Here is a 24035-nt window from a genome sequence, read left to right on the forward strand (position 1 = left end):
GATTAAGTTATGCTCTATGCAAAATTCTACCAGACGCCTTCCTCTTTCATTTCGTAGCCCCAATCCATATTCACCTACTAGTATATGAGTTTTCCTACTTGGGAAGCAAAGTAACTCATGAATGATAGCCATTTCTTGCTGTTACACACGCATTTAATTCGATTAATCAGAAAAGCACAAGATTTCTACCGCCATTCCACTTGTTGTTATAGCCACATGATGTCCAGTTATTTCGTTTCGTACTTGTGTGGAGATTGGCATGCAGTTTTCAAAGTGTTGTTGACGAGTCAGATGTTTAGCTTTTGTGTGTGTGTGTGTGTGTGTGTGTGTGTGTGTGTGTGTGTGTGTGCGAGTCTGAGTGGGGGGAATAGCAAATAGTACCTGAAATGCTAATAGAATAATCGTGCTTCGTTCTTAAATTAGATCAAATGCGTATGTGACAGCAAGAAATGAGAACAGGAAAAGAAATAAATGCTTTGACCCGTCATAAACAAGCGCCGCAAGATCATAGCATCAAAAAATCGTTAAGTAACAAGGTAAACAACGTGACAGAGATTCGTAGTGTAAAATAGGCAATGAACAGTAAAATAGAAAGTAATGATTTAGAAAGAAAAGTAAACAAAACCTCTCACTGGAGATAGCACATAAAGTGCTGAAGCATATTTTTCTGGAATAAGAAAGCTGTATAGTAGTCTTGCATGAGGTGGAATTTCTCTCAAAGTACTGTAAGCAAGCACGCAAAATAACAACAGTTACAACATTCAAAACTGGCTATTAGATGTCTGTTACGTCCCATGGGGTCAACCGTTATTGATTTCGTTTCTGTGGAACATTCGCCATCCATTATATCGTAGTTCGGCTCTATTAGTGAAATATTTGTAGAGACAATAAGATATTTGCGCATGTACTCAATTATGGGGGGAAACCAGTACGTTCTCCTTCATGAACTTGTATTTCTCCAGATTTTCTTGCAGAGTAGACCCTACCCTTCTCATATTAGCTCCATTTTTCAGCCACCAGCGTGCACCTCTCTCTATCTCATTATTACAGTAGACCCGTTCAGTTGTCCTCACTGATAGTTCAACTAGTTTTAGGCACCTTGTACCACTTTTTTTTTCAGCCAGCTGTCCTTTGGATTCAGATTTGATAGTCCGCTAGTCGCTTGCAGTCTAGACGATTCGCAGAACGCCAAACTTAGCTACTGTCAACGTAGCACCTGCTAGCTGGCAAACCTCATCACTTGTTTGTTGAACGGGAAGCAGAGAATTCAGGCGCTCTCATTTGTGGCTTGCTCCGTGGGACCCTGGAGACCCATAGAGTTCACTCAGGAGATTTACCAGATTTAGATGCCTTTTTTAGAAGAATCAAGAAAAAGTTTTGCGGAAAATTTTTTAAAAGAACGGAACAACAACTAAGCCCAAATTCCACTTATTAATTTGAATAGTCGACACGATGCAGCATCTACAGTTCTGTTTATCATCTGGTTGTAAAAGGCCGTGTTGTTTCATTTACCATTCGTAACTACAGGCGAAAGAGGTTTCTCAGCCTGTGTGTCGACAAAAATTAAATATCACAACAAACTTGATAACGAACTTCTACTTTATTTCACAAAGCGTAATATTAAGCATATCGACGAAAATAAGAACAGCCATCAACCATCATATCAAAATTAAAATTGAAATGTCCTGTTGGATTATGTTATATTAAATTTAAGTTGTTTGAGATTTTTTGATTTAATTTTGAACTTAAGTTTTCAAGCAAATTTGCCGTTTTTATCAGAGATAATCAGAGTACATAACGTAGCGTTAATAACGTACTGTAGAAACAAACCAGAGTGTAGACGATAAAAGTGGGCATTAGAAATGTTTCCACTTACCCAAAAGATTAAGAAACGCTGGCATGATTAATCATGTGTAGGAATCCTCATAGTTATCTGGTAATTTTTATTGCATTTTTTCAATAGACACTAAAATTTTTGCTTATTTCATGCAGAATCAAATGAAATAGAAAAGAACAATACTTCTTCTTTGTTAGCAGTTTTAATTTCAAATACATTTTCTTCAGTAATTAGTAATTTTACAAGCCTTAAAGATATAGTGTTTCTTACAACGCTAATGTTAGGACATTAGTAACTAAACTAGACGAAAATAAAATAATGCCCTAGAGAAATAGTCGGATAAATTTCTAGAAGATAGGTTACATGGTGCTTCCACATCTCCGATCTGTCTTAAAAATGCATCGGATTTGCATAACTTAATCTCCTTAACTTGTTTAAATAAGCTTATGCTACCTGGTGATATATGTATTTCTTCTTCGTTTTCGTAGTTGGACGTTCTGAATGCTTCGTCCACCTTTACATATATGTAATCTCCTTACTCGGATTCTTTCTCATGAAGCTTTAGCATTATCGCTTGCATTCACCAGTATCGAAACATAGGATGTACCGACGCCTTCTTTCTCAAGAGCTGTTACTACCGATCTCGTTGGAAATGTGTTACAAGCTGTGTGAAACTTTCTTAGTCCCAAACTGTGCGATAATTCAGTCTCGACGAGCTCTCATGTAATTTCAGTCACGTCTTGGAAGTCGCCCATCCCGCTGTATTGATTTCAGTTAACAGTAAAAAGTAATAAATAACTAAGAAACTGATACACTCGAGCTTAAAATTCTTTATATATCCAGTTTCATGAGGAGTTAGACATTCTGTAGAGTAATCTTTTAAGAATTCGTACTTACAAATATGTTGGCATATATTGCAGAACTAATGTTACATTAATGATGGAAGCTGAAGAAATGAATTAAAATTTGTACCATGTTGGCATATATTGCAGAACTAATGTTACATTAATGATGGAAGCTGAAGAAATGAATTAAAATTTGTACCATGGTTGGGACTTGAACCCGGGCCTCCTTGCTTACTAGGCAGGTACAGTAGCCATTACGTCACCACAGCACTATAGCTAACATACCTGCACGGACCCCGTTTGTACAATGCCCTCGCTAACTGGGGTAGCCCGTAGAGTTACGTTAACTATAGTTTTGTCGTGGTGTAATGGTTGGCATGCCTGCCTTTTTCAGCTTCCATTATTATCGTAGATAAAGATGAAACTCAAACGTCTGAAGGGAAAATTAATTATATCAGATTTATAATGCTACATTATTCATTGGTATATCGTCGGTAGCCAGCACCCACGTTGCATGCCTACACACGCTACGTACACATAGCTGTTGAGACAGAAACGAAACCTAGGTGGACCTCATACCAGGCCCAAGTGCCCAGTTCGAACGCACCCTGCCCTCTGCCTCGTTGTCACACTATCACTTGTTCAATCTGCTTGTCGTCGTTGTCCTCTTCGTCTTCCTCTTTGGTTGTCAGCTGTCGGCGAAAGTTGACCACCACCATCCAGTAGTAGACGTTAATGCCTGTAACAGAACAGAATAGCTCGGATGATAGACGAATGGTCATCGAGGGCTTCAGCTACTAGTCGCGTCGCAGAACTGAACGTCCGAGGCAGGTGTCATGAGCCACTGCATCACTACCGTTTCCCGTCTTGCTATTAGTGGTGTTCAGCTTTCCTAGCATAACTACACCGTGGTAGAGGGGCAGCGCCTTTCATTAGTAATCAAAAACGTTCTCGCTGCTTAATTTTTCAATAAAAACCGTCAGCATTGGCGGCCGAAGACTTACGGCATAAGAAGTCACCTCATACTACCAATGGCCTTGTCAAAGAGGGCGGAGGAGCGGACAGATGTTTAAGGCAATCTCTTGCCATTGGGATGGGAAACTGCCCCTAGAAGGCGGAAGAATCAGCAATGACCAACGCCATAAGGACGCAGAAGGGAACGGAAACCACAGAATTAAAGACACATAACCTGTGTCCTCAGGACATGTGGCCTGTAATTGAAAAATCATGATGATCTCCCCACTGGCAAAATATTCCAGACTAGTCCCCCATCTGGACCTCCAGGAGGGGACTGCCAAGGAGGTAACCATGAGAAAAGATTGAATAATCCTAGTAGCCCGCATCTCGTGGTCGTGCGGTAGCGTTCTCGCTTCCCACGCCCGGGTTCCAGGGTTCGATTCCCGGCGGGGTCAGGGATTTTCTCTGCCTCGTGATGGCTGGGTGTTGTGTGCTGTCCTTAGGTTAGTTAGGTTTAAGTAGTTCTAAGTTCTAGGGGACTGTTGACCATAGATGTTAAGTCCCATAGTGCTCAGAGCCATTTGAACCATTTGAATAATTCTAGTTTTAACGATTTGAGTACCAGTGGTTTTAAGTACCAGTATACTAATTCAAAAGCCAAGATCGCTTAAAAACTGTTTACTAGATGATCGGTTTCAATACACTAAAGGTGCCATCATCAGATCTGTGAAGATATAACAGGTTTAAGGAAGGGCTTACATGAGTTACACTATATACATTACTACACTCCTGGAAATGGAAAAAAGAACACATTGACACCGGTGTGTCAGACCCACCATACTTGCTCCGGACACTGCGACAGGGCTGTACAAGCAATGATCACACGCACGGCACAGCGGACACACCAGGAACCGCGGTGTTGGCCGTCGAATGGCGCTAGCTGCGCAGCATTTGTGCACCGCCGCCGTCAGTGTCAGCCAGTTTGCCGTGGCATACGGAGCTCCATCGCAGTCTTTAACACTGGTAGCATGCCGCGACAGCGTGGACGTGAACCGTATGTGCAGTTGACGGACTTTGAGCGAGGGCGTATAGTGGGCATGCGGGAGGCCGGGTGGACGTACCGCCGAATTGCTCAACACGTGGGGCGTGAGGTCTCCACAGTACATCGATGTTGTCGCCAGTGGTCGGCGGAAGGTGCACGTGCCCGTCGACCTGGGACCGGACCGCAGCGACGCACGGATGCACGCCAAGACCGTAGGATCCTACGCAGTGCCGTAGGGGACCGCATCGCCACTTCCCAGCAAATTAGGGACACTGTTACTCCTGGGGTATCGGCGAGGACCATTCGCAACCGTCTCCATGAAGCTGGGCTACGGTCCCGCACACCGTTAGGCCGTCTTCCGCTCACGCCCCAACATCGTGCAGCCCGCCTCCAGTGGTGTCGCGACAGGCGTGAATGGAGGGACGAATGGAGACGTGTCGTCTTCAGCGATGAGAGTCGCTTCTGCCTTGGTGCCAATGATGGTCGTATGCGTGTTTGGCGCCGTGCAGGTGAGCGCCACAATCAGGACTGCATACGACAGAGGCACACAGGGCCAACACCCGGCATCATGGTGTGGGGAGCGATCTCCTACACTGGCCGTACACCACTGGTGATCGTCGAGGGGACACTGAATAGTGCACGGTACATCCAAACCGTCATCGAACCCATCGTTCTACCATTCCTAGACCGGCAAGGGAACTTGCTGTTCCAACAGGACAATGCACGTCCGCATGTATCCCGTGCCACCCAACGTGCTCTAGAAGGTGTAAGTCAACTACCCTGGCCAGCAAGATCACCGGATCTGTCCCCCATTGAGCATGTTTGGGACTGGATGAAGCGTCGTCTCACGCAGTCTGCACGTCCAGCACGAACGCTGGTCCAACTGAGGCGCCAGATGGAAATGGCATGGCAAGCCGTTCCACAGGACTACATCCAGCATCTCTACGATCGTCTCCATGGGAGAATAGCAGCCTGCATTGCTGCGAAAGGTGGATATACACTGTACTAGTGCCGACATTGTGCATGCTCTGTTGCCTGTGTCTATGTGCCTGTGGTTCTGTCAGTGTGATCATGTGACGTATCTGACCCCAGGAATGTGTCAATAAAGTTTCCCCTTCCTGGGACAATGAATTCACGGTGTTCTTATTTCAATTTCCAGGAGTGTATTAGTACAGCACTACATACCTGAATGTAGCTTAACATGCATAAATCATTTGTATATAACGATACATGAGGCAGACCAGCTGATATAAAATCATTGTCACAGAAATAAAAATTAAAAAACAACTACTCTCATGGTCATTCTATTCCATCAGATATATTAGTCGTTGTTAGTCGAGCTGTGATCATGTGTCAAATAGTTTCATCTGGTGACTTCGGTTTTTTACGTTCCGCTCACAGCAGATCCAGAAAGGTTACAGGCTGTGATAACGTACCGAAGCCAAAGGCGATTGCGGCAGTGACGTCACAGACTACAGGTCGACTTCAGCCAGCTGCTGCCGTCGGCGGGCATGTGGGTAAGGAAGGTTCTGCCCCCTTGTTTTTGAGTCGTCAGTCTGCTGACTGGTTTGATGCGGCCCACCACGAATTCCTCTCCTGTACCAACTTCGTCATCTCAGAGAAGCACTTGCAACCAACGTCCTCAATTATTTGCTGGATGTATTCCAATCTCTGTCTTCCTCTACAGCTTTTGGCCTCAACAGCTCCCTCTACTACCATGGAAGTTATTCCGTGATATCTTAACATAAACCCCATCATCCTGTACCTCCCCCTTGTCAGTGTTTTCCACATATTCCTTTCCTCTCCGATTCTGTGCAGAACCTCCTCATTCCTTACCTTATCAGTTCACCTAATTTTCAACATTCGTCTGAAGCACCATATCTCAGATGCTTCGATTATCTCTTATCGCTGTTTTTCCACAGTCCACGTTTCACTACCATACAATGCTGTGCTCCAAACGTCCATTCTCAGAAATTTCTTCCTCAAATTAGGGACTATGTTTGTTACCAGTAGACTTCTCTTGGCCAGAAATGGCCTGTTTTTCAGTGCTAGTCTGCTTTTGATGTCCTCCTTGCTCCGTTCGTCATTGGTTATTTTGCTGCCTAGCTAGTAGAATTTCTTAACTTCATCTACTTCATGACCAACAATCCCGATGTTAAGTTTCTCGCTGTTCTCATTTCTGTACTTCTCATAAGTTTCGTCTTTCTTCGATTTACTCTGAATCCATATTCTGTACTCATTAGACTGTTCGTTCCATTCAGCACATCATATAATGTTTCTTCACTTCCACTCAGGATAGCAATGTCATGAGCGAATCGTATCAGTGATACCTATTCACCTTGAATTTTGATTTCACTTCTGAACCTTTTTCTTTATTTCCATCAATGCTTCTTAGATGTACAGATCGAACAGTAGGGGCGAAAGACTATGCCCCTCTCTTACACCCCGTAGTCTGGTGGCTAGCGTTGCTGCCTCTGAATCACGGGATCCCAGGTTCGATTCTCGGCGAGGTTGGAGACTTTCTTTGCCCGGGGACTGCGTGTTTGTGTTGTCCTCATCATTTCATCCTCATCATCATTATTCATGACAGGGGCTCGATTAGACTGAGTAAAAATTAAGACTGTGTAAAAATAGGGACTTTGTACGGGCGCTGATGACCGCGCAGTTGAACGCCCCACAAACCAGACATCATCATCGTGATCATCATCGTCATCATCTCTTACACCCCTTTTAATCCGAGCACTTCGTTCTTGGTCGTCCACTTTTATTATTCCCTCTTGACTAATGTACACATTTGCACATTACCCCTCTCTCCCTATAGCTTTCCCCCTATTTTTCTCAGCCTTTCGAACATATTGCACCACTTTACATCGTCGAGCGCTTTCTCCAAGTCGACAAATCCTATGAACGTGTCTTGATTTTTCTTAATCTCGCTTCCATTATCAATGGCAACTTCAGAATTGCCTCTCTGCTGCCTTTATCTTTTCTTGAGCCAAGCTGATCGCCATCCAACAGCTCCTCAATTTTCTTTTCCAACCTACTGTGTATTATTCTTGTCGGCATCTTGGATGTGTGAGCTGTTAAACCGATTCAGCGATAATTCTCGCAATCTTCGGAATTGCGTGGATACCCAAGACAAAAGACGGAAATCATACCACTACAGCGTAACCGAATGGATAACTTCCTGATATTGTGTAGATGATATTTTTCCGAAAGTCAGACGGTAAACACCAACGTGAATATTCGTTTTGTTGTCACTTCTCCCAATGTTATCCATCCCTTCTGCCTTACTTGATCTTAAGTCGTCCAATAAATTCTGATTCTGGATGCCCTTTTGTTGTTGTTGTTGTTGAGGTCTTCAGTCCTGAGACTGATTTGATGCAGTTCTCCACGCTACTCTATCCTGTGCAAGCTTCTTCATCTCCCAGTACCTACTGCAACCTACATCCCTCTGAATCTGCTTAGTGTTTTTATCTCTTGGTCTCCCTTTACGATTTTTACCCTCCACACTGCCCTCCAGTACTAAATTGGTGATCCATTGGTGCCTCAGAACATGTCCTACCAATCGATCCCTTCTTTTAGTCAAGTTGTGCCACAAACTTCTCTTCCCCCCAATCCTATTCAATACCACCTCATTAGTTATGTGATCTACCCATCTAATCTTCAGCATTCTTCTGTAGCGCCACATTTCGAAAGCTTCTATTCTCTTCTTGTCCAAACTAGTTATCGTCCATGTTTCACTTCCATACATGGCTACACTCCATACAAATACTTTCAGAAACGACTTCCTGACACTTAAATCTATACTCGATGTTAACAAATTTCTCTTCTTCAGAAACGCTTTCCTTCCCATTGCCAGTCTACATTTGATATCCTCTCTACTTCGACCATCATCAGTTATTTTGCTCCCCAAATAGCAAAACTCATTTACTACTTTAAGTGTCTAATTTCCTAATCTAATGCCCTCAGCATCAACCGACTTAATTCGATTAGATTCCATTATCCTCGTTTTGCTTTTGTTGATGATCATATTATATCCTCCTTTCAAGACACTGTCCATTCCGTTCAACTGCTCTTCCAAGTCCTTTGCTGTCTCTGACAGAATTACAATGTCATCGGCGAACCTCAAAGTTTTTATTTCTTATCCATGGATTCTAATACCTACACCGAATTTTTCTTTTGTTTCCTTCATTGCTTGGTCAATATACAGATTGAATAACATCGGGGAGAGGCTACAACCCTGTCTCACTCCCTTCCCAATCACTGCTTCCCTTTCATGCCCCTCGACTCTTATCACTGCCATCTGGTTTCTGTACAAATTGGAAATAGCCTTTCGCTCCCTGTATTTTACCCCTGCCACCTTCAGAATTTGAAAGAGAGTGTTCCAGTCAACATTGTCAAAAGCTTTCTCTAAGTCTACAAATGCTAGAAACGTAGGTTTGCCTTTCCTTAATCTAGCTTCTAAGATAAGTCGTAGGGTCAGTATTGCCTCACGTGTTCCAATATTTGTACAGAATCCAAACTGATATTCCCCGAGGTCGGCTTCTACCAGTTTTTCCATTCGTCTGTAAAGAATTCGCGTTAGTATTTTGCTGCCGTGACTTATTAAACTGATAGTTCGGTAATTTTCACATCTGTCAACACCTGCTTTCTTTGGGATTGGAATTATTATATTCTTCTTGAAGTCTGACGGTATTTCGCCTGTCTCATACATCTTGCTCACCAGATGGTAGAGTTTTGTCAGGACTGGCTCTCCCAAGGCTGTCAGTAGTTCTAATGGAATGTTGTCTACTCCCGGGGCCTTGTTTCGACTCAGGTCTTTCAGTGCTCTGTCAAACTCTTCACGCAGTATCATATCTCCCATTTCGTCTTTATGTACATCCTCTTCCATTTCCATAATATTGCCCTCAAGTACATCGCCCTTGTAGTATCATATCTCCCATTTTATCTTCATCTACATGCTCTTCCATTTCCATAATATTGTCCCCAAGTACATCGCCCTTGTATAGACCCTCTATATAATCCTTCCACTTTTCTACTTTCCCTTCTTTGCTTAGAAGTGGGTTCCCATCTGAGCTTTTGATATTCATACAAGTCGTTCTCTGGATGCCCTATCTCTTCTAAGCCGACTTTTAATTTCACCGAGGGATATTTTGACTTTCCTACATGCCGAGTCAGTTGTTGTGCTTACCGAGATGTATGGCCATGTTGAGCAGCGTGACGATGGGGATCTGGACGGGGATGACGTGGAACATGAACGTCGCTGTCGCCAAGGTACTCGCCGTGGCCACCATAAGGAGCAGAGCCTCGGCCACGAGCCACGCCGTCAACATGGTCGCCGATTCCTGGCCAGCGAAAGAAGGAACTGATTACACATCTAAACACTATCCCCAATAATAAGCTGCGAGCCTTGCTTCATACCCTGAAACAACCGACACCGACTCAAAGGAAGGCCTCGGCGCTTGTTCGTGACGTCACGTCAGCTAGGCACGGCGAACGCCAGGTCTGTTGCAGGCATACTCATAATGCTGGCGTCTCCCTTCTGACACAGGAAAATGTGAAACTATTGGCGGTAGTTGACCAACACACATTGTTCTGAGAGATTTCTGGAATCAATTAATTGTGCAATTCATTACACTTCTTAACAAATAGTGTACTCCTGAAGTTAAATTTCCACCTGTTTTAAGGATTGACATACAAAAACAACTTCGTGGTCCAGCAGCAACAGAATTCGTGCTTCTTTACCTTATTTGTAAATCTGAGGAAGTTACGTTTGTACTGGGTTGCTTTTACAAGAAACTGTGAACATATTGGTGCTCTTCTTTAGGTATCTTGGTTGACTATGGGGTGAGGAGCACTGAATGTTAACGAAATATCTTGCGATTGTACACGTTGGGGGACGGGATGGGGACAGAAGAAGAGGCAAAAGAGAGATACTCGTTTTATCAAATAAAACTTTTTTATCTTATAAGTTTCTCCTTTCAGTTGCAAGAGGGGAATATTTATCTTTTCTAATGTGCGCGTTTAAAAAAGTTAAAGCTCAGCAGTATTTTCGATGTATGAAGCTATTTTGTTTCCTGTTTAGAATTCCTTTCGTTGAAAACGACTGTAATCTAATGACTGGCAACAGTTGGACATTTACACATGTAAATTAGTTCACATTTCCAGTGACGATGTCAAACGAAAATAAATAAACAAGTAAAAGAAACGAGTTCATTGTAAGGAGGTTGGGGGAAGTTTCGATAACAAAGTGGATGAAGTAAATATAGTTACTTGAATGTAAAATTTCCGAAGCTTGCAATGGGGCAAAGCATCTTCTCATATTGATCTACGTTTCGACAGGTTTCAGTAATACAGAACTATGATCTTCATTTGCAGCTTTACGATAGTAAGAAAATCTTTCGTCTAAATAAAACTGTAGAATCCAAAACAATACTAAACATTTTGTCCAAAAATAAGATATTTATAGTGATAAGCACGCCGAGGCGTTTCTGCCTGTAACACACCAGGCGTTCGCCGTGCCTAGCTGACGTGACGTCACCAACAAGCGCCGAGGCCTTCCTTTGAGTCGGTGTCGAAACAACTCACGTTGAATGATGAGACTAAAGTTATCAGTGAACGTACAGTGATTAACACTCAACTGAGAGGTAAACAAGTCGAAAGTTTACTTATTTACTTTCATATTTATATATCTTTTTTCTGCCAGATAAAATTGGTATAGAGGTGTGACGATCAAAGACCTTTATTTGGTGAATGTGGCTAAAATATCCACAGTAGTAATAATGATAATAATAATAATAATAATAATAATAATAATCAGCCCATTTGCCTGTGAAATTAGATCTGAAAATGTGATTCTTGAGTTTCTCCCGGCGTATTTGATAATCAAAATATCCACGGGTATGCTGCCGGTCTATAGTGTCCAACGGGCACAATATTTCGGCGATCAAACATGTCGCAACCCTGATGATGGCGACATGTTTGATCGCCGAAATATTGTGCCCGTTGGACACTATAGACCGGCAGCATACCCGTGGATATTTTGAAGATCTGAAAATGACCACTCTTACCTTGTAGACGCCCGCCATCAGCAGTGGTGTGGCAACCATCATGGCAACCCATATGCCGATATTGAAGTACAGGATTGACTTGTCAACTGCAACACAACATCGAGAAAGATTTAACGCCGGTCCCACTGTCAAGTGCTGTTCAAACATCTGCTCAGTGTTTTAGTTATGCTTATGCAACAGCTTATGCCTCGCCTACCAACAAGGCGGATGGCGCAAGTACACTGATCATAAAAGTCCGGACACCACTGTGTAATCCGGAATTTCCCACGAGATGTCACCAGAGGTGGACCCGCCTTTGTAAAAGGAGACGGGGAAGGTTGTGTTGCAAGTAGAGGAGTAGTGACAGCTGAGTGGGTCGGAGAGCACAGCGCCTTCTAACTAGACCAGTCATTGAATGTCACCCGAGTAATAAAGCCATCAGGGGCATTTAAACCGCTCTAAAACTGCCCATATCGGCCGTTGGTGATGTGATTGTGGACACGCGAAGGAAAAAGCACAGATAATCCGAGACTAGGCGGACGTAATGTACTGACGGAGAGGGGCTATCGAGCATTGCGGAGGGTGGTCAAGCTAGCAGAACGTGCTTACGTAGCGAGCTATGATTTTGCGGACAGGGTGGGCAGCAGTCTGTGGTTTTTTCCTGATGATACCGTGGTGTACAGTAAGGCGTCGACTTTGAGTGACTGTAGGAAGATACAAGAAGACTCAGACAAAATTTCCAGCTGGTCCTAAATGTGGGAAAATGTAAGGTAATGCGGATATGTAGGAGGGACAAACCTGTAATGTTTGGATACAGTGTTACTGGTACCCTGCTTCAGCACATGGGACGGGCATGTGAAAACTGTGGTAGGAAAGGAGAATGGTCGACTTCGGTTTATTGGGAGAGTCTTAGGAAAGGTTGGTTCACCTGTAAAGGAGACCTCATATAGGGCGCTGGTGCGACCTATTCTTGAGTATTGGTGAGTGTTTGGGATCCGTAGCTGGTGGGACTGAAGGAAGACATCGAAGCAGCTCCAAGGCGGACTGCTAGATTTCTTACCGGTAGGTTTGAATAACACGGAAGTGTTACTGAGATGCTTCGCGAACTCAAATGAGAATACGTGGAGGGAAGGCGACGTTCTTTTGGAGGAACACCGTTGACAAAATTTAGAGAACTGGCATCTGAAGCTGACCGCTGAACGATTCTACTGCCGCCAACATACATTGTGTGTAAGGACTACGAAGATAAGATACGAGAAATTAGGGGTCATCCGGAGGCATATAGACAGTTTTTAAAAATTTTTTCTTTTTAAAATTCAGTCTTGATCGCACCACGTATGCTACAATAACATATGTCCATCATCAGACACATGACATCCTTAGAAGATGGTAGGTGGAGCACTCTTCTCAGCTGCTGTGATGTCAACCGATATATATATATATATATCTCCCAGGAGGAGAGGTCAGTATTCAGTGATATGACAGGAACGCTCATTCGAAGCAAAATAGTCTATTAAACATGGGCTCTAAAATGCATACGTAAGAAACTATGAACACTTACACATCTTCGATACAGTGAAACGAACCTCTTCTAGTGCAAGCTCTTTTCATTCCATATTTTGAAGGAGGTGGTATCGGTTAAAATAAGGAAAAATGTCCAGTGAACATGGGTTTTAAAATGGATATTTTAAGAGGTCCCAGCACTTGTTTAGTAGAAGAGATGTGTATCACAGTATCGAACGTGAACAAGTGCTTACAGCTCTTAACGTATGCACTTCAGAGTCTGTGTTTTCTAGACCTTTTGTGATCCGAATGAACGTCCTGTTATATCCCAGAATATTGATCATTCCTCCTGAGACACCCTGCATGCTGTACATTTGTCTTGTTTACAGGAGTAAGTCCCTATCCTTCGTTCCTCGACTTCTGAGAGGAAGTGTTACTATGTGCAGCTCTTTTACTGATGGGTACTATATACAGAGGAAGAGAGACTGTATCTGCCCCTGTTCTATCCGAAGTCCAACTGTAACTCTCAGCAGCAAGGGTGAAACGTCTCTGTGGAGTCGTTTCGTAAGACGCTTGTCTCACTGGATTCTGTGCACCCTAATCTGTTCACCGCCTCATTGCGTTGTAATTTACTAACTCTCCCAGAAAGTCTGAGCAATCAAACTAAGGCTTATTAAATGATAATATGTTTGATTTTTTCGTGTTCCATAGGAAATCATGACCTGTATTTATTACGTTTTTCCCTTCACTCTACCCTGTGTGTGCGTGAATGTGTCTGAATGAGTGTTTTTACGAGTGGTTTCGGGTTTCTTTTGTGGGGGACGATGAGTTGGTTGTCGTCTGCTAGGAGCAGATGATGTTTGCTTCTCGTTTGGAGGGTAGCACAGGATGACCAACTTAGGATCCCAGTACCTGGAAAGAGACGTTTACCCCTTTTAGTCTGGGGTTAGTTTGTCTGTCAGGTTGGTGGCGAAAGCCCACCCCTCTGGCAGCTTCCGTTGCACCGGTAGTTAGGCGAAGCTCGGTCGAGAAAGGACACTCTGCAGCTAGCGGATGGTAAGTACAGTTCGTAGCTCCTAGAGAGGGTTTCTGCTGATAGGAAGTAGGTCGAATTAGAACTTCCCTATGTTAAATTCATGGCATATTTAAGTACTTAAGCTTAACTGAAGCGTGTGTAGTTATGTACTTTCGGAATGTGGCATAATTATTTTGTTAAAAATCGGCGATGATGGTGGTTGAAATGAAAAGTGTGGAAGTTGCTTTGTTCCTTTCGGACAGTCGTGGGTATGTAGATGGAATCATTGAATTATTGTGTTCCACTTCTCTTTTGTGTGTTTTTCCTTTTTAATTGCACGATTATACGATCTTTTTGCGAATTATTTCGTTAAACTTTTTTATCCAGGCGCCAGTCATGTGTATTCATAAGAAGTGCATCAAATTCAGCAATGAAATATATGTGCTACGTCAAAGATAAACACTGCGTCCTTTATCTTTCTCATTGTTGCCAGTTTTCAAATTAATTTTCTATTCCGTGATTTTTTAGTTAATCTGTTTGCTTGTGATGAACAAAAATGGGAGGAAAAATCAAAGTAAACGGTGTACTGTCTCAAAATTAAGAAATTATCACATTTAATTAAACAAGCTCATTGGTATACGACATACAACGCTGTTTATCTTGTTAGTTTCTTTTAAAAAATCCGTTCTTCTAATTAAATTCTTAATTTAATTAAACTGATAATTTTCAGTTCGGTCTTTTGTTAATTGTTAGGAAGGGCTTGGACTTGTGGTTACCCTGTAATTTTTAAATTTATAATAGTCCTTGTGAGCTGGCTTAACCAGAAATTGCACACAAGGGTTACATCTCCATTATTCTAGGTACGTAACGTATGTCGAGCCTTGGCTAAGATCTGTTTACAGTTCTACATACATATTTTACAAGAGCTAAGTGTCATCTTGGTCTGAATACAAAGACAGAAAAGTCTTCACATTCGTAAGTTGAAGTCCTTAGCTTCGAGCTACTGTCGAATGATAACTGCTATTCAGTGGCATTCAAATTTCAAACAGTACTTACACTGTCCTCTCAGGTCGAAGTCCAGAACGCCGTTATCCGCGTCGAAAGGCTTATAGTCCCGAATACAGGGCCTGTAACACAGCACCAGTCCAATACACAGTTTGTTAGAAGTTGTAATCCTTACAAAGTGAATGACGGCTGCGATGAAAGCATTCCTTAAGAACATAGCTGTGCACAAGACTGTTAAGAGGAGGTTTACTATCTTTTGGTTCAAAAAAACGATTTCTTTTAAATTTCATCTTTGGATCGATAAAAGTGTTTAGAATCCACCCCCAAACGGTTTTTCCTTATGCGGAACGGAAATGTTTGTTATTCGCGGTTGAACAAAAAACATGCACAAGCCTGAAATCGGCCTTTTTCACTCACCAGTTTTTTTTCTTGCGGAGGACGAGTTATTGTACCGGTGCTCGGGAGGAAACACACAAAATTCAAATGAAAGTTTGAACGTGTGTGTTTGGAAATTAGCCACCAAGCATTTGCATTCTGGTGCGAATACTGTTGAGATTGCGACTTTCCTGGCAGTGAGCAGCTTCAACGAAGGGTATTCAGCAATTTTGAAGACCATGACAACGATTGACGTCGCCCTGGGACTGTATTCGACGCAGTTCGCCAAGCATTCGGATGACCACCGGATTCAAGCGGCCGAAAACCGCTTGTCACCGGCCGTACGAGCGGCCCTGGAGCAGCGCAGGATGGCCCAGATCGAGCAAAAACCCCTCTATGAGGAAGAGGAAGGACTAGTTCATGGACCCGGAATAGCAGATCGAACGCACGTTGCTTAATATTGCATTTATATGTAGTCAAAACTTCAAACGCGTTTTTCTCGAAATGATGTTTTCTTTTTATCGCGCGGTATGGTAACTTCAAATCTACTGAACCGATTGGCATGATTCTTTGTTTCCGACGAAGCTAACTAAATTGTCTAGGAGTTTTATCACTTTTATTCCGATCCATCAACTACAAATATTTTCACTTGGCCGACGAAGTCGACAAATCGATGAAAAAAACCCTATTTTTTTTCAAATGGCCGCCATTTTGTTTCCTATGGTCCAAATAACTTAACCGAGGTACAACTCCTAAAGAAACTTATATACTTCGCTAACGTCAACAATTTTGATTTCAGACGTGCCGGCTGACCTGTGACGTACCGCGCGTGGAGATTTACATCGAAATTTTGTTTCGTTCTGACGGCACTTCCGCCTTTGCTCTTCGACATTTTCGGTCGAAAAAATTCCAGTTTGTAGAGGAAATATCAATAAACATTTTGAGTAAATTTGACATTGATATTTGTAACACATCCCGAGAAAAAAATTCTCAAAGAACATGTTTTTTCGGGCCAAAGATAGTAAACCTCCCCTTAAGTTAACTTTTCGAGTAACGGATTAATTTTTAAGTTAACTTCGCAAAATGTTAACGCACTTTTTAACTGCGGTTAACTTCGAGTCCGTTAATTGTTAATTAGGCACCTACTATTTATGACGGTAAACGCCGCATCGCCCACGGAAATCATCTTCTGACAAGTTCGGGTTATGTACACGGGGACAATTATAGAACTATATGAAAAAAAACGTAAATTAGTTGCGAAATAATTCAACATTTAAATGTCACTAAAGATATTTTGATTTAGGTTACATGTTAGATATACCAGCCATCATTGGCGATGACGAGGCGCAGACGAATAGCGAAATTCTGCAGGACCTGCTGACTGTCGGAACATAGATGCTGTCGATGACCTCCTGAATGGCTACTTTCAGCTCGCTAATGGTTTTGGGTTTACTGTACACCATGTCTTTAATACAGCCACACAAAAAGAAGTCGCGTGTATTCAGATCTGGAGAATACGGGGGCCAATCGAGGCCCATGCCAGTGACCTCTGGAGACCCCGGAGCCAGAACAGTGTCCCGAAAGTGCTCATCCAGGACATCAAACACTCTAGTGTTTCGATAGGGCCGAGCTCCGTCTTGAATGAACCACGTCTTGTCGAAATCCGGGTCCCTTGGGATAATGGGGATGAAATCATATTCAAAAACCTCCACGTTCGGTAGTCATCGTGCTATCAAGGATTTTTTTTTTTTTTTGGTCATCAGTCTACTGACTGGTTTGATGCGGCCCGCCACGAATTCTTTTCCTGTGCTAACCTCTTCATCTCAGAATAGCACTTGCAACCTACGTCCTCAATTATTTGCTTGACGTATTCCAATCTCTGTCTTCCTCTACAGTTTTTGCCCTCTACAGCTCCCTCTAGTACCATGGAAGTCATTCCCTCATGTCTTAGCAGATGTCCTATCATCCTGTCCCTTCTCCTTATCAGTGTTTTCCACATATTCCTTTCCTCTCCGATTCTGCGTAGAACCTCCTCATTCCTTACCTTATCAGTCCACCTAATTTTCAACATTCGTCTATAGCACCACATCTCAAATGCTTCGATTCTCTTCTGTTCCGGTTTCCCCACAGTCCATGTTTCACTACCATACAATGCTGTACTCCAGACGTACATCCTCAGAAATTTCTTCCTCAAATTAAGGCCGGTATTTGATATTAGTAGACTTCTCTTGGCCAGAAATGCCTTTTTTGCCATAGCGAGTCTGCTTTTGATGTCCTCCTTGCTCCGTCCGTCATTGGTTATTTTACTGCCTAGGTAGCAGAATTCCTTAACTTCATTGACTTCGTGACCATCAATTCTTATTTTAAGTTTCTCGCTGTTCTCATTTCTACTACTTCTCATTACCTTCGTCTTTCTCCGATTTACTCTCAAACCATACTGTGTACTCATTAGACTGTTCATTCCGTTCAGCAGATCATTTAATTCTTCTTCACTTTCACTCAGGATAGCAATGTCATCAGCGAATCGTATCATTGATATCCTTTCACCTTGTATTTTAATTCCACTCCTGAACCTTTCTTTTATTTCCATCATTGCTTCCTCGATGTACAGATTGAAGAGTAGGGGCGAAAGGCTACAGCCTTGTCTTACACCCTTCTTAATACGAGCACTTCGTTCCTGATCGTCCACCCTTATTATTCCCTCTTGGTTGTTGTACATATTGTATATGACCCGTCTCTCCCTATAGCTTACCCCTACTTTTTGCAGAATCTCGAACAGCTTGCACCATTTTATATTGTCGAACGCTTTTTCCAGGTCGACAAATCCTATGAAAGTGTCTTGATTTTTCTTTAGCCTTGCTTCAATTATTAGCCGTAACGTCAGAATTGCCTCTCTCGTCCCTTTACTTTTCCTAAAGCCAAACTGATCGTCACCTAGCGCATTCTCAATTTTCTTTTCCATTCTTCTGTATATTATTCTTGTAAGCAGCTTCGATGCATGAGCTGTTAAGCTGATTGTGCGACAATTCTCGCACTTGTCAGCTCTTGCCGTCTTCGGAATTGTGTGGATGATGCTTTTCCGAAAGTCAGATGGTATATCGCCAGACTCATATATTCTACACACCAACGTGAATAGTCGTTTTGTTGCCACTTCCCCTAATGATTTTAGAAATTCTGATGGAATCCCTTCTGACTTATTTGACCGTAAGTCCTCCAAAGCTCTTTTAAATTCCGATTCTAATACTGGATCCCCTATCTCTTCTAAATCGACTCCTGTTTCTTTTTCTATCGCATCGGACAAATCTTCCCCCTCATAGAGGCTTTCAATGTATTCTTTCCACCTATCTGCTCTCTCCTCTGCATTTAACAGTGGAATTCCCGTTGCACTCTTACAAGCAATATCGCACCGATTATTCCGTGTTTGAACAGTGCACACCACACAGAAACGCGTCGAGGGTGAAGACACTTCTCGATCGCGATATACGGATTCTCAGTCCCCCAAATGCTCCAGTGTTGCTGATTGACGAACTCATCCAAACGGAAGTGGGCTTCGTCGCTAAACCAAACCATGCATGCGCATACTAATTCCCATCATGCCCCGCGGCAAAACATGTAGTTTGAACTATTCAGAAGTAATGACGATTTTTATTTCATATAGTTGAATAATTGTTATCCTATAAACAAACGAGTGGAAACGAGAGTATGGGTGCTCACTTTTTACCGATTTTAAGTATTGAGACTTGTTAGTGGATTGTCTGTGGAGAGCCGCGCCGGATTATCCGAGCGGTCAGTGGCGCTGCAGTCATGGACTGTGCGGCTGGTCCCGGCGGAGGTTCGAGTCCTCCCTCGGGCATGGGTGTGTGTGTTTGTCCTTAAGATAATTTAGGTTAAGTAGTTTGTAAGCTTAGGGACTGATGACCGTAGCAGTTAAGTCCCATAAGATTTCACACACATTTTTGAACATTTTTTTGTCTGTGGAGACTGTATCATGTAATCGGATTCTAGGTCCACAACCGATGAGAATCCGAGGGTGCATTTAACTGATTACATTAATTTTGTATGCAGATCGGGAGAACAAATACTTTTCGATTGTAAACTGTGCTTGCCTAAAAAATTAACAATTGAGTCTCACACTTCGAGCCTTAATAATAAGACACCAACATCTACGGCCCTTTAGTCTTACGCAGGAAGTATTTCGGAAAGTACAGGTCATATTTTGCGGAAATATGATGTGAAGTGTGTTTTGCGACCACCATCAAAGATCATGCCCTTCTAGATCCCGTAAAGGATGATTTTGGTTTTGCGTAAGGCTGGTCTTTACTGTATTCCTTGCAGCTGTAGCGTGTTATATATTAGTCAGAGTATCAAGACTGTAGAGGACAGGTGTACTGACAAGGGAAAATCCCCATCACACTCCCTCAGATTTAGTGGTAAGAGGGGCCAGTTAACATCCTATCAAAAACTGAACACAGACCAAGCATGAAAAGAGGAAGACGGTGTACTGGACTGTGAAAAACAAAAGCAAAATAGAAATAGTGAACTTTCCAAGAACAAGAAGTGCAGTATAGATCAAGTAGGAAGGAAAAGGGCGTCGTGGCGAAGTGGTTACGGTATTGGACTGTCATGCTGGTGACCCGTGTTCAAACCTCCCTTGTACCTCTTTTTTGTTTTTTTCACTATTCGGTTTATTCAAATTTGTGTCTCTGTGGTAGTGTAGCGTCCGTTTGCAACTGTTAAGTGTAAGGTAGGGACCCATAATAACGGTTCATTCTGCAGAACTACTCTATTAGCAGCCGAAAGAAATTGGCTTTCGAATGGGAGCCGCAAACGTTTGGGCGACAAATCAAGCAAATACTACACCAGAAACCACGTCTGGTGTGTCATACACGGCATTAGTGACACTACGTGTGTCGTATGCTAGGAATCTCTTTATCAACGCACCCAATTTGCACGGCTGGTGAATGAGTGATGACTCCTTGCCCGATACAGGTGCTCGTATGAATTTGAACGTGATCACTCCGAAGGAAATGATGAAAACATAATAGTTTGTCAAGCCGCAAGAAATGAACGCAACGGTTTCACAACCTCACAGTCCCTCTGCGCTCTGTCAAAACATATTATTTAGGCGCTTTTGAAGTTGCGTTCCATTTTGGAAGTCTTGACTGTTGAGGTCCTTTGATGTAACATAGTTCAAACCGTTTATTCGTTATTGTCATTCCTGTGAGACGTTTATGTAGTATCTTGCCTTCTCTCACTAGTCATCACATTTACTTGCGACGGTAACGTATTCTTAAAACATGACTCATATTCTATAACCATTATATAGTATGACCACTGCCAAGCATACAAACATTTCAATGACCGGACGGAAAAAAGAAAGTGGCACGATGTAGTTTTCAACAAGGCTCGCCCGCTCGACAGTCGAACATCGTAACCACTTGTCTTCCCAGCTGCTGTATATTGGACTTCCTGTTCTTGGACCGTCCGCTGTTTCTACTTTCCTTTTTTTTTACGCTTGATCTGTGTTTGGATTTTGATGGGCTGTCTGTGGGGCCATCTTAGCAATAAATCTGAGGGGGGGGGGGGGGGGGGGCGGCCGCGGTGGTCTCGCGGTTCTAGGCGCGCAGTCCGGAACCGTGAGACTGCTACGGTCGCAGGTTCGAATCCTGCCTCGGGCATGGATGTGTGTGATGTCCTTAGGTTAGTTAGGTTTAAGTAGTTCTAAGTTCTAGGGGACTGATGACCTCAGAAGTTAAGTCCCATAGTGCTCAGAGCCATTTGAACCATTTGACGCTGTTGAAATGGAACTAGCAAGTAACGTTATAAATGGAAATGATGGTTTTTGGTTAAATTGTGCATAGACTCCTGCTCTCTCCCGTGTCAGAAAAGAAAGCGACAGAATTTATGCTTCCTCACCCGTTGGTTATTAATTTGGCTATCGATAACTTCTGACGTCGGTCGCCTTTGGTTTGTGATGGGGCTAGTGTTTACAGCGTGTTTGTGTGTCATCTTTCCGGAGTTACTCTGAAAACGGACGTTTTAAATTCCCTTGCATGGCGCTTACTTCCTGGAATTTTGCCCTGAAACTGGCATCTTGGGCTCCTCTTGAAATATCGGCAGTTGGCGACGACGTCACCCGCTTGCATTCCCGTAAGTCATTTGAACATTGTACACGCCTGGAGAAACTCAGGTCTCACAAATTTTGGCTAGTGCTCGTACAGCGCCAAAAGCATAGCGTTCTGAACCACAGCCGCACTCTGCCGCTACTCACCTCAGGTACGATCTCGTTTCAGGTTGGTATCGGGGGTATAAGGGGAATGACGGGAATCCCCAGAAACCTCCAAACCAGCCACGACTTCTCCAAGGGTTGCGCGGCCAATACGACCTGCCGCCGCCAGCTGCAAGAAAACTGTGCGTCAGAATAAAATCCTCAGAAATGCTTTTGCGCCAGCTGCATAACTTGCGGACGCCCGTGGGCGTACATTCAAAGGGATAAGGGTCTGAAAAAGAAAGCTTTGTGGTTATTTTGATGTTTACTGCTAAGACTGGTTGACTGAATCACTGCACGCAAGTCTGTCCTGTGTAAGACACGTCGTCTCTGCGAAACTACGGAGTGGCCGAGCGGTTCTAGGCGCTACAGTCTGGAACCGCGCGTCCGCTACGGTCGCAGGTTCGAATCCTGCCTCGGGCATGGATGTGTGTGATGGCCTTAGGTTAGTTAGGTTTAAGTAGTTCTAAGTTCTAGGGGACTGATGACCTCAGAAAAAGTCCCATAGGGCTCAGAGCCATTTTGCGAAACTACTACAGCCTACATCCGGTCGCCCCTCCCCCTTCCTACGCGCCCATACGCACCAGACACGCACAAACGTACTTTTTTACAGTATTAAACTGATGATTTCTTAATCGTTCAGGACGAAACCGATCAACCGACTGCGTCTTTTAATCTGGTTCTGCCACGAATTTCTTTCACTCAAAAACTGATGTTAGTCTTGACCACTTTATTTATTGATTTTGTACTGCCTTAAGCGTTCTAACCTTACGCCATTCTCAAAGGCTCAGATATCTGCAACACATTATTAGGTAAAAAGAATCTGAATTTGACGAACATGAGCACAAAATATCTGGTCTACATTGCATGATGACATCAGTATCCAAAACATGAATGCAAAACATCTGCTCACATTACCTGATGACATTAACTAATGTAGACTTGACATCCATGTTTAGGATACTGATGTCATTACAAAGAACAGAAACTTTATATCCATGTTTTGGATGCGTATGTCATCAAGGGATGTAGACCAGATACTTCGTATCCATGGTTTGGATGTTAATATCATCATGCAGTGTAGACAAAATACTTTGTATCCGTGTTTTGGATACTGATGTCATCACGCAATGTAAACCGGATACTTCGTATTCACGTTTTGGATGCTAATGAAATCATGCCATACAGACCGGATACTTTGATATTCATGTTTTGGATACTAATGTCGTCAAGTAATATAGACCAGATACTTTGTATCCATCTTTTACATATTGATGTCATTATGTAGAACAGATACTTTGTACCCATGTTTTGCATACTGATGTCATTACATAGAACAGACCCTTTGTATCCATGTTTTGGATGCTAATGGTTCAAATGACTCTAAGCCCTATGGGACTTAACATCTGAGGTCGTCAGTCCCCTACACTTAGACTACTTGAACCTAACTAATCTAAAGACATCACACACATCCATGCCCGATGCAGAATTCGAACCTGCGACCGTAGCAGCAGCGCGGTTCCGGACTGAAGCACCTAGAACCGCTCGGTCACAGCGGCCGGCTTGGATGCTAATGACATCATGAAATGTATACCAGACACTTGGTATCCATGTTTCACAAATCTGATGTCATCAAGTAATGTAGACCTGATACTTGCTTGACAAATTCGGTTTCGTTTTACCAAGAATGTGTTGCAGATATTTTGAGCCTTTGAGAATGGTGTAAGGCCGAAACGCGAAAGGCTGTATAAAATTAGTAAGTACCATGGTCAAGACTGATGTCAGTTTTTTAGTGAAAGAAATTTGTGGCACAACTCGAGTAAAAGAATGAAAAGTATCTAGTCTACATTACTTGATAATACCAAGTAACGCTTATATGCTGTATAAATTTATTTGCTCCCCAACCGTTCACCTCCTACCTAACTGTCATAGTACTTGCAGTGGATCCTGATGCAGTTCGGAATTCCTGTGTGATGGTCTGAATAGATGTCTGCCTATTACACAATACGACCCTCTTCAACTGTCGGCGGTCTGTGCCAGTCAACAGACGAGGTCAGCCTGTAGGTTTTTTTTTTTTTGTGCTGTACGTGTACTTTCACGTTTCCATTTCACTATCACATCGGAAACAGTGGACCTAGG

At 42.9% G+C, this 24035-nt stretch overlaps 1 protein-coding gene across 1 annotated transcript in view; it reads right to left on the reverse strand.

Moving 5' to 3' along the window:
• Positions 1–2029: 2029 nt before the first annotated feature.
• LOC124717029 overlaps positions 2030–24035 on the reverse strand; it is a 57607-nt gene continuing 35601 nt past the window's right edge. Inside the window, exons 6-10 of the mRNA XM_047243685.1 lie at positions 21900–22026; positions 15305–15375; positions 11752–11837; positions 9873–10026; positions 2030–3421 (exon numbers count right to left, since the gene is read on the reverse strand). Coding sequence (XP_047099641.1) covers positions 3309–3421; positions 9873–10026; positions 11752–11837; positions 15305–15375; positions 21900–22026 — 551 coding nt within the window. The 3' untranslated portion in view covers positions 2030–3308. The remainder of the gene's footprint in view (positions 3422–9872; positions 10027–11751; positions 11838–15304; positions 15376–21899; positions 22027–24035) is intronic.

Source organism: Schistocerca piceifrons, chromosome 9, assembly GCF_021461385.2.
Source record: "Schistocerca piceifrons isolate TAMUIC-IGC-003096 chromosome 9, iqSchPice1.1, whole genome shotgun sequence".
In the NCBI taxonomy this organism is placed as follows: domain Eukaryota; kingdom Metazoa; phylum Arthropoda; class Insecta; order Orthoptera; family Acrididae; genus Schistocerca; species Schistocerca piceifrons.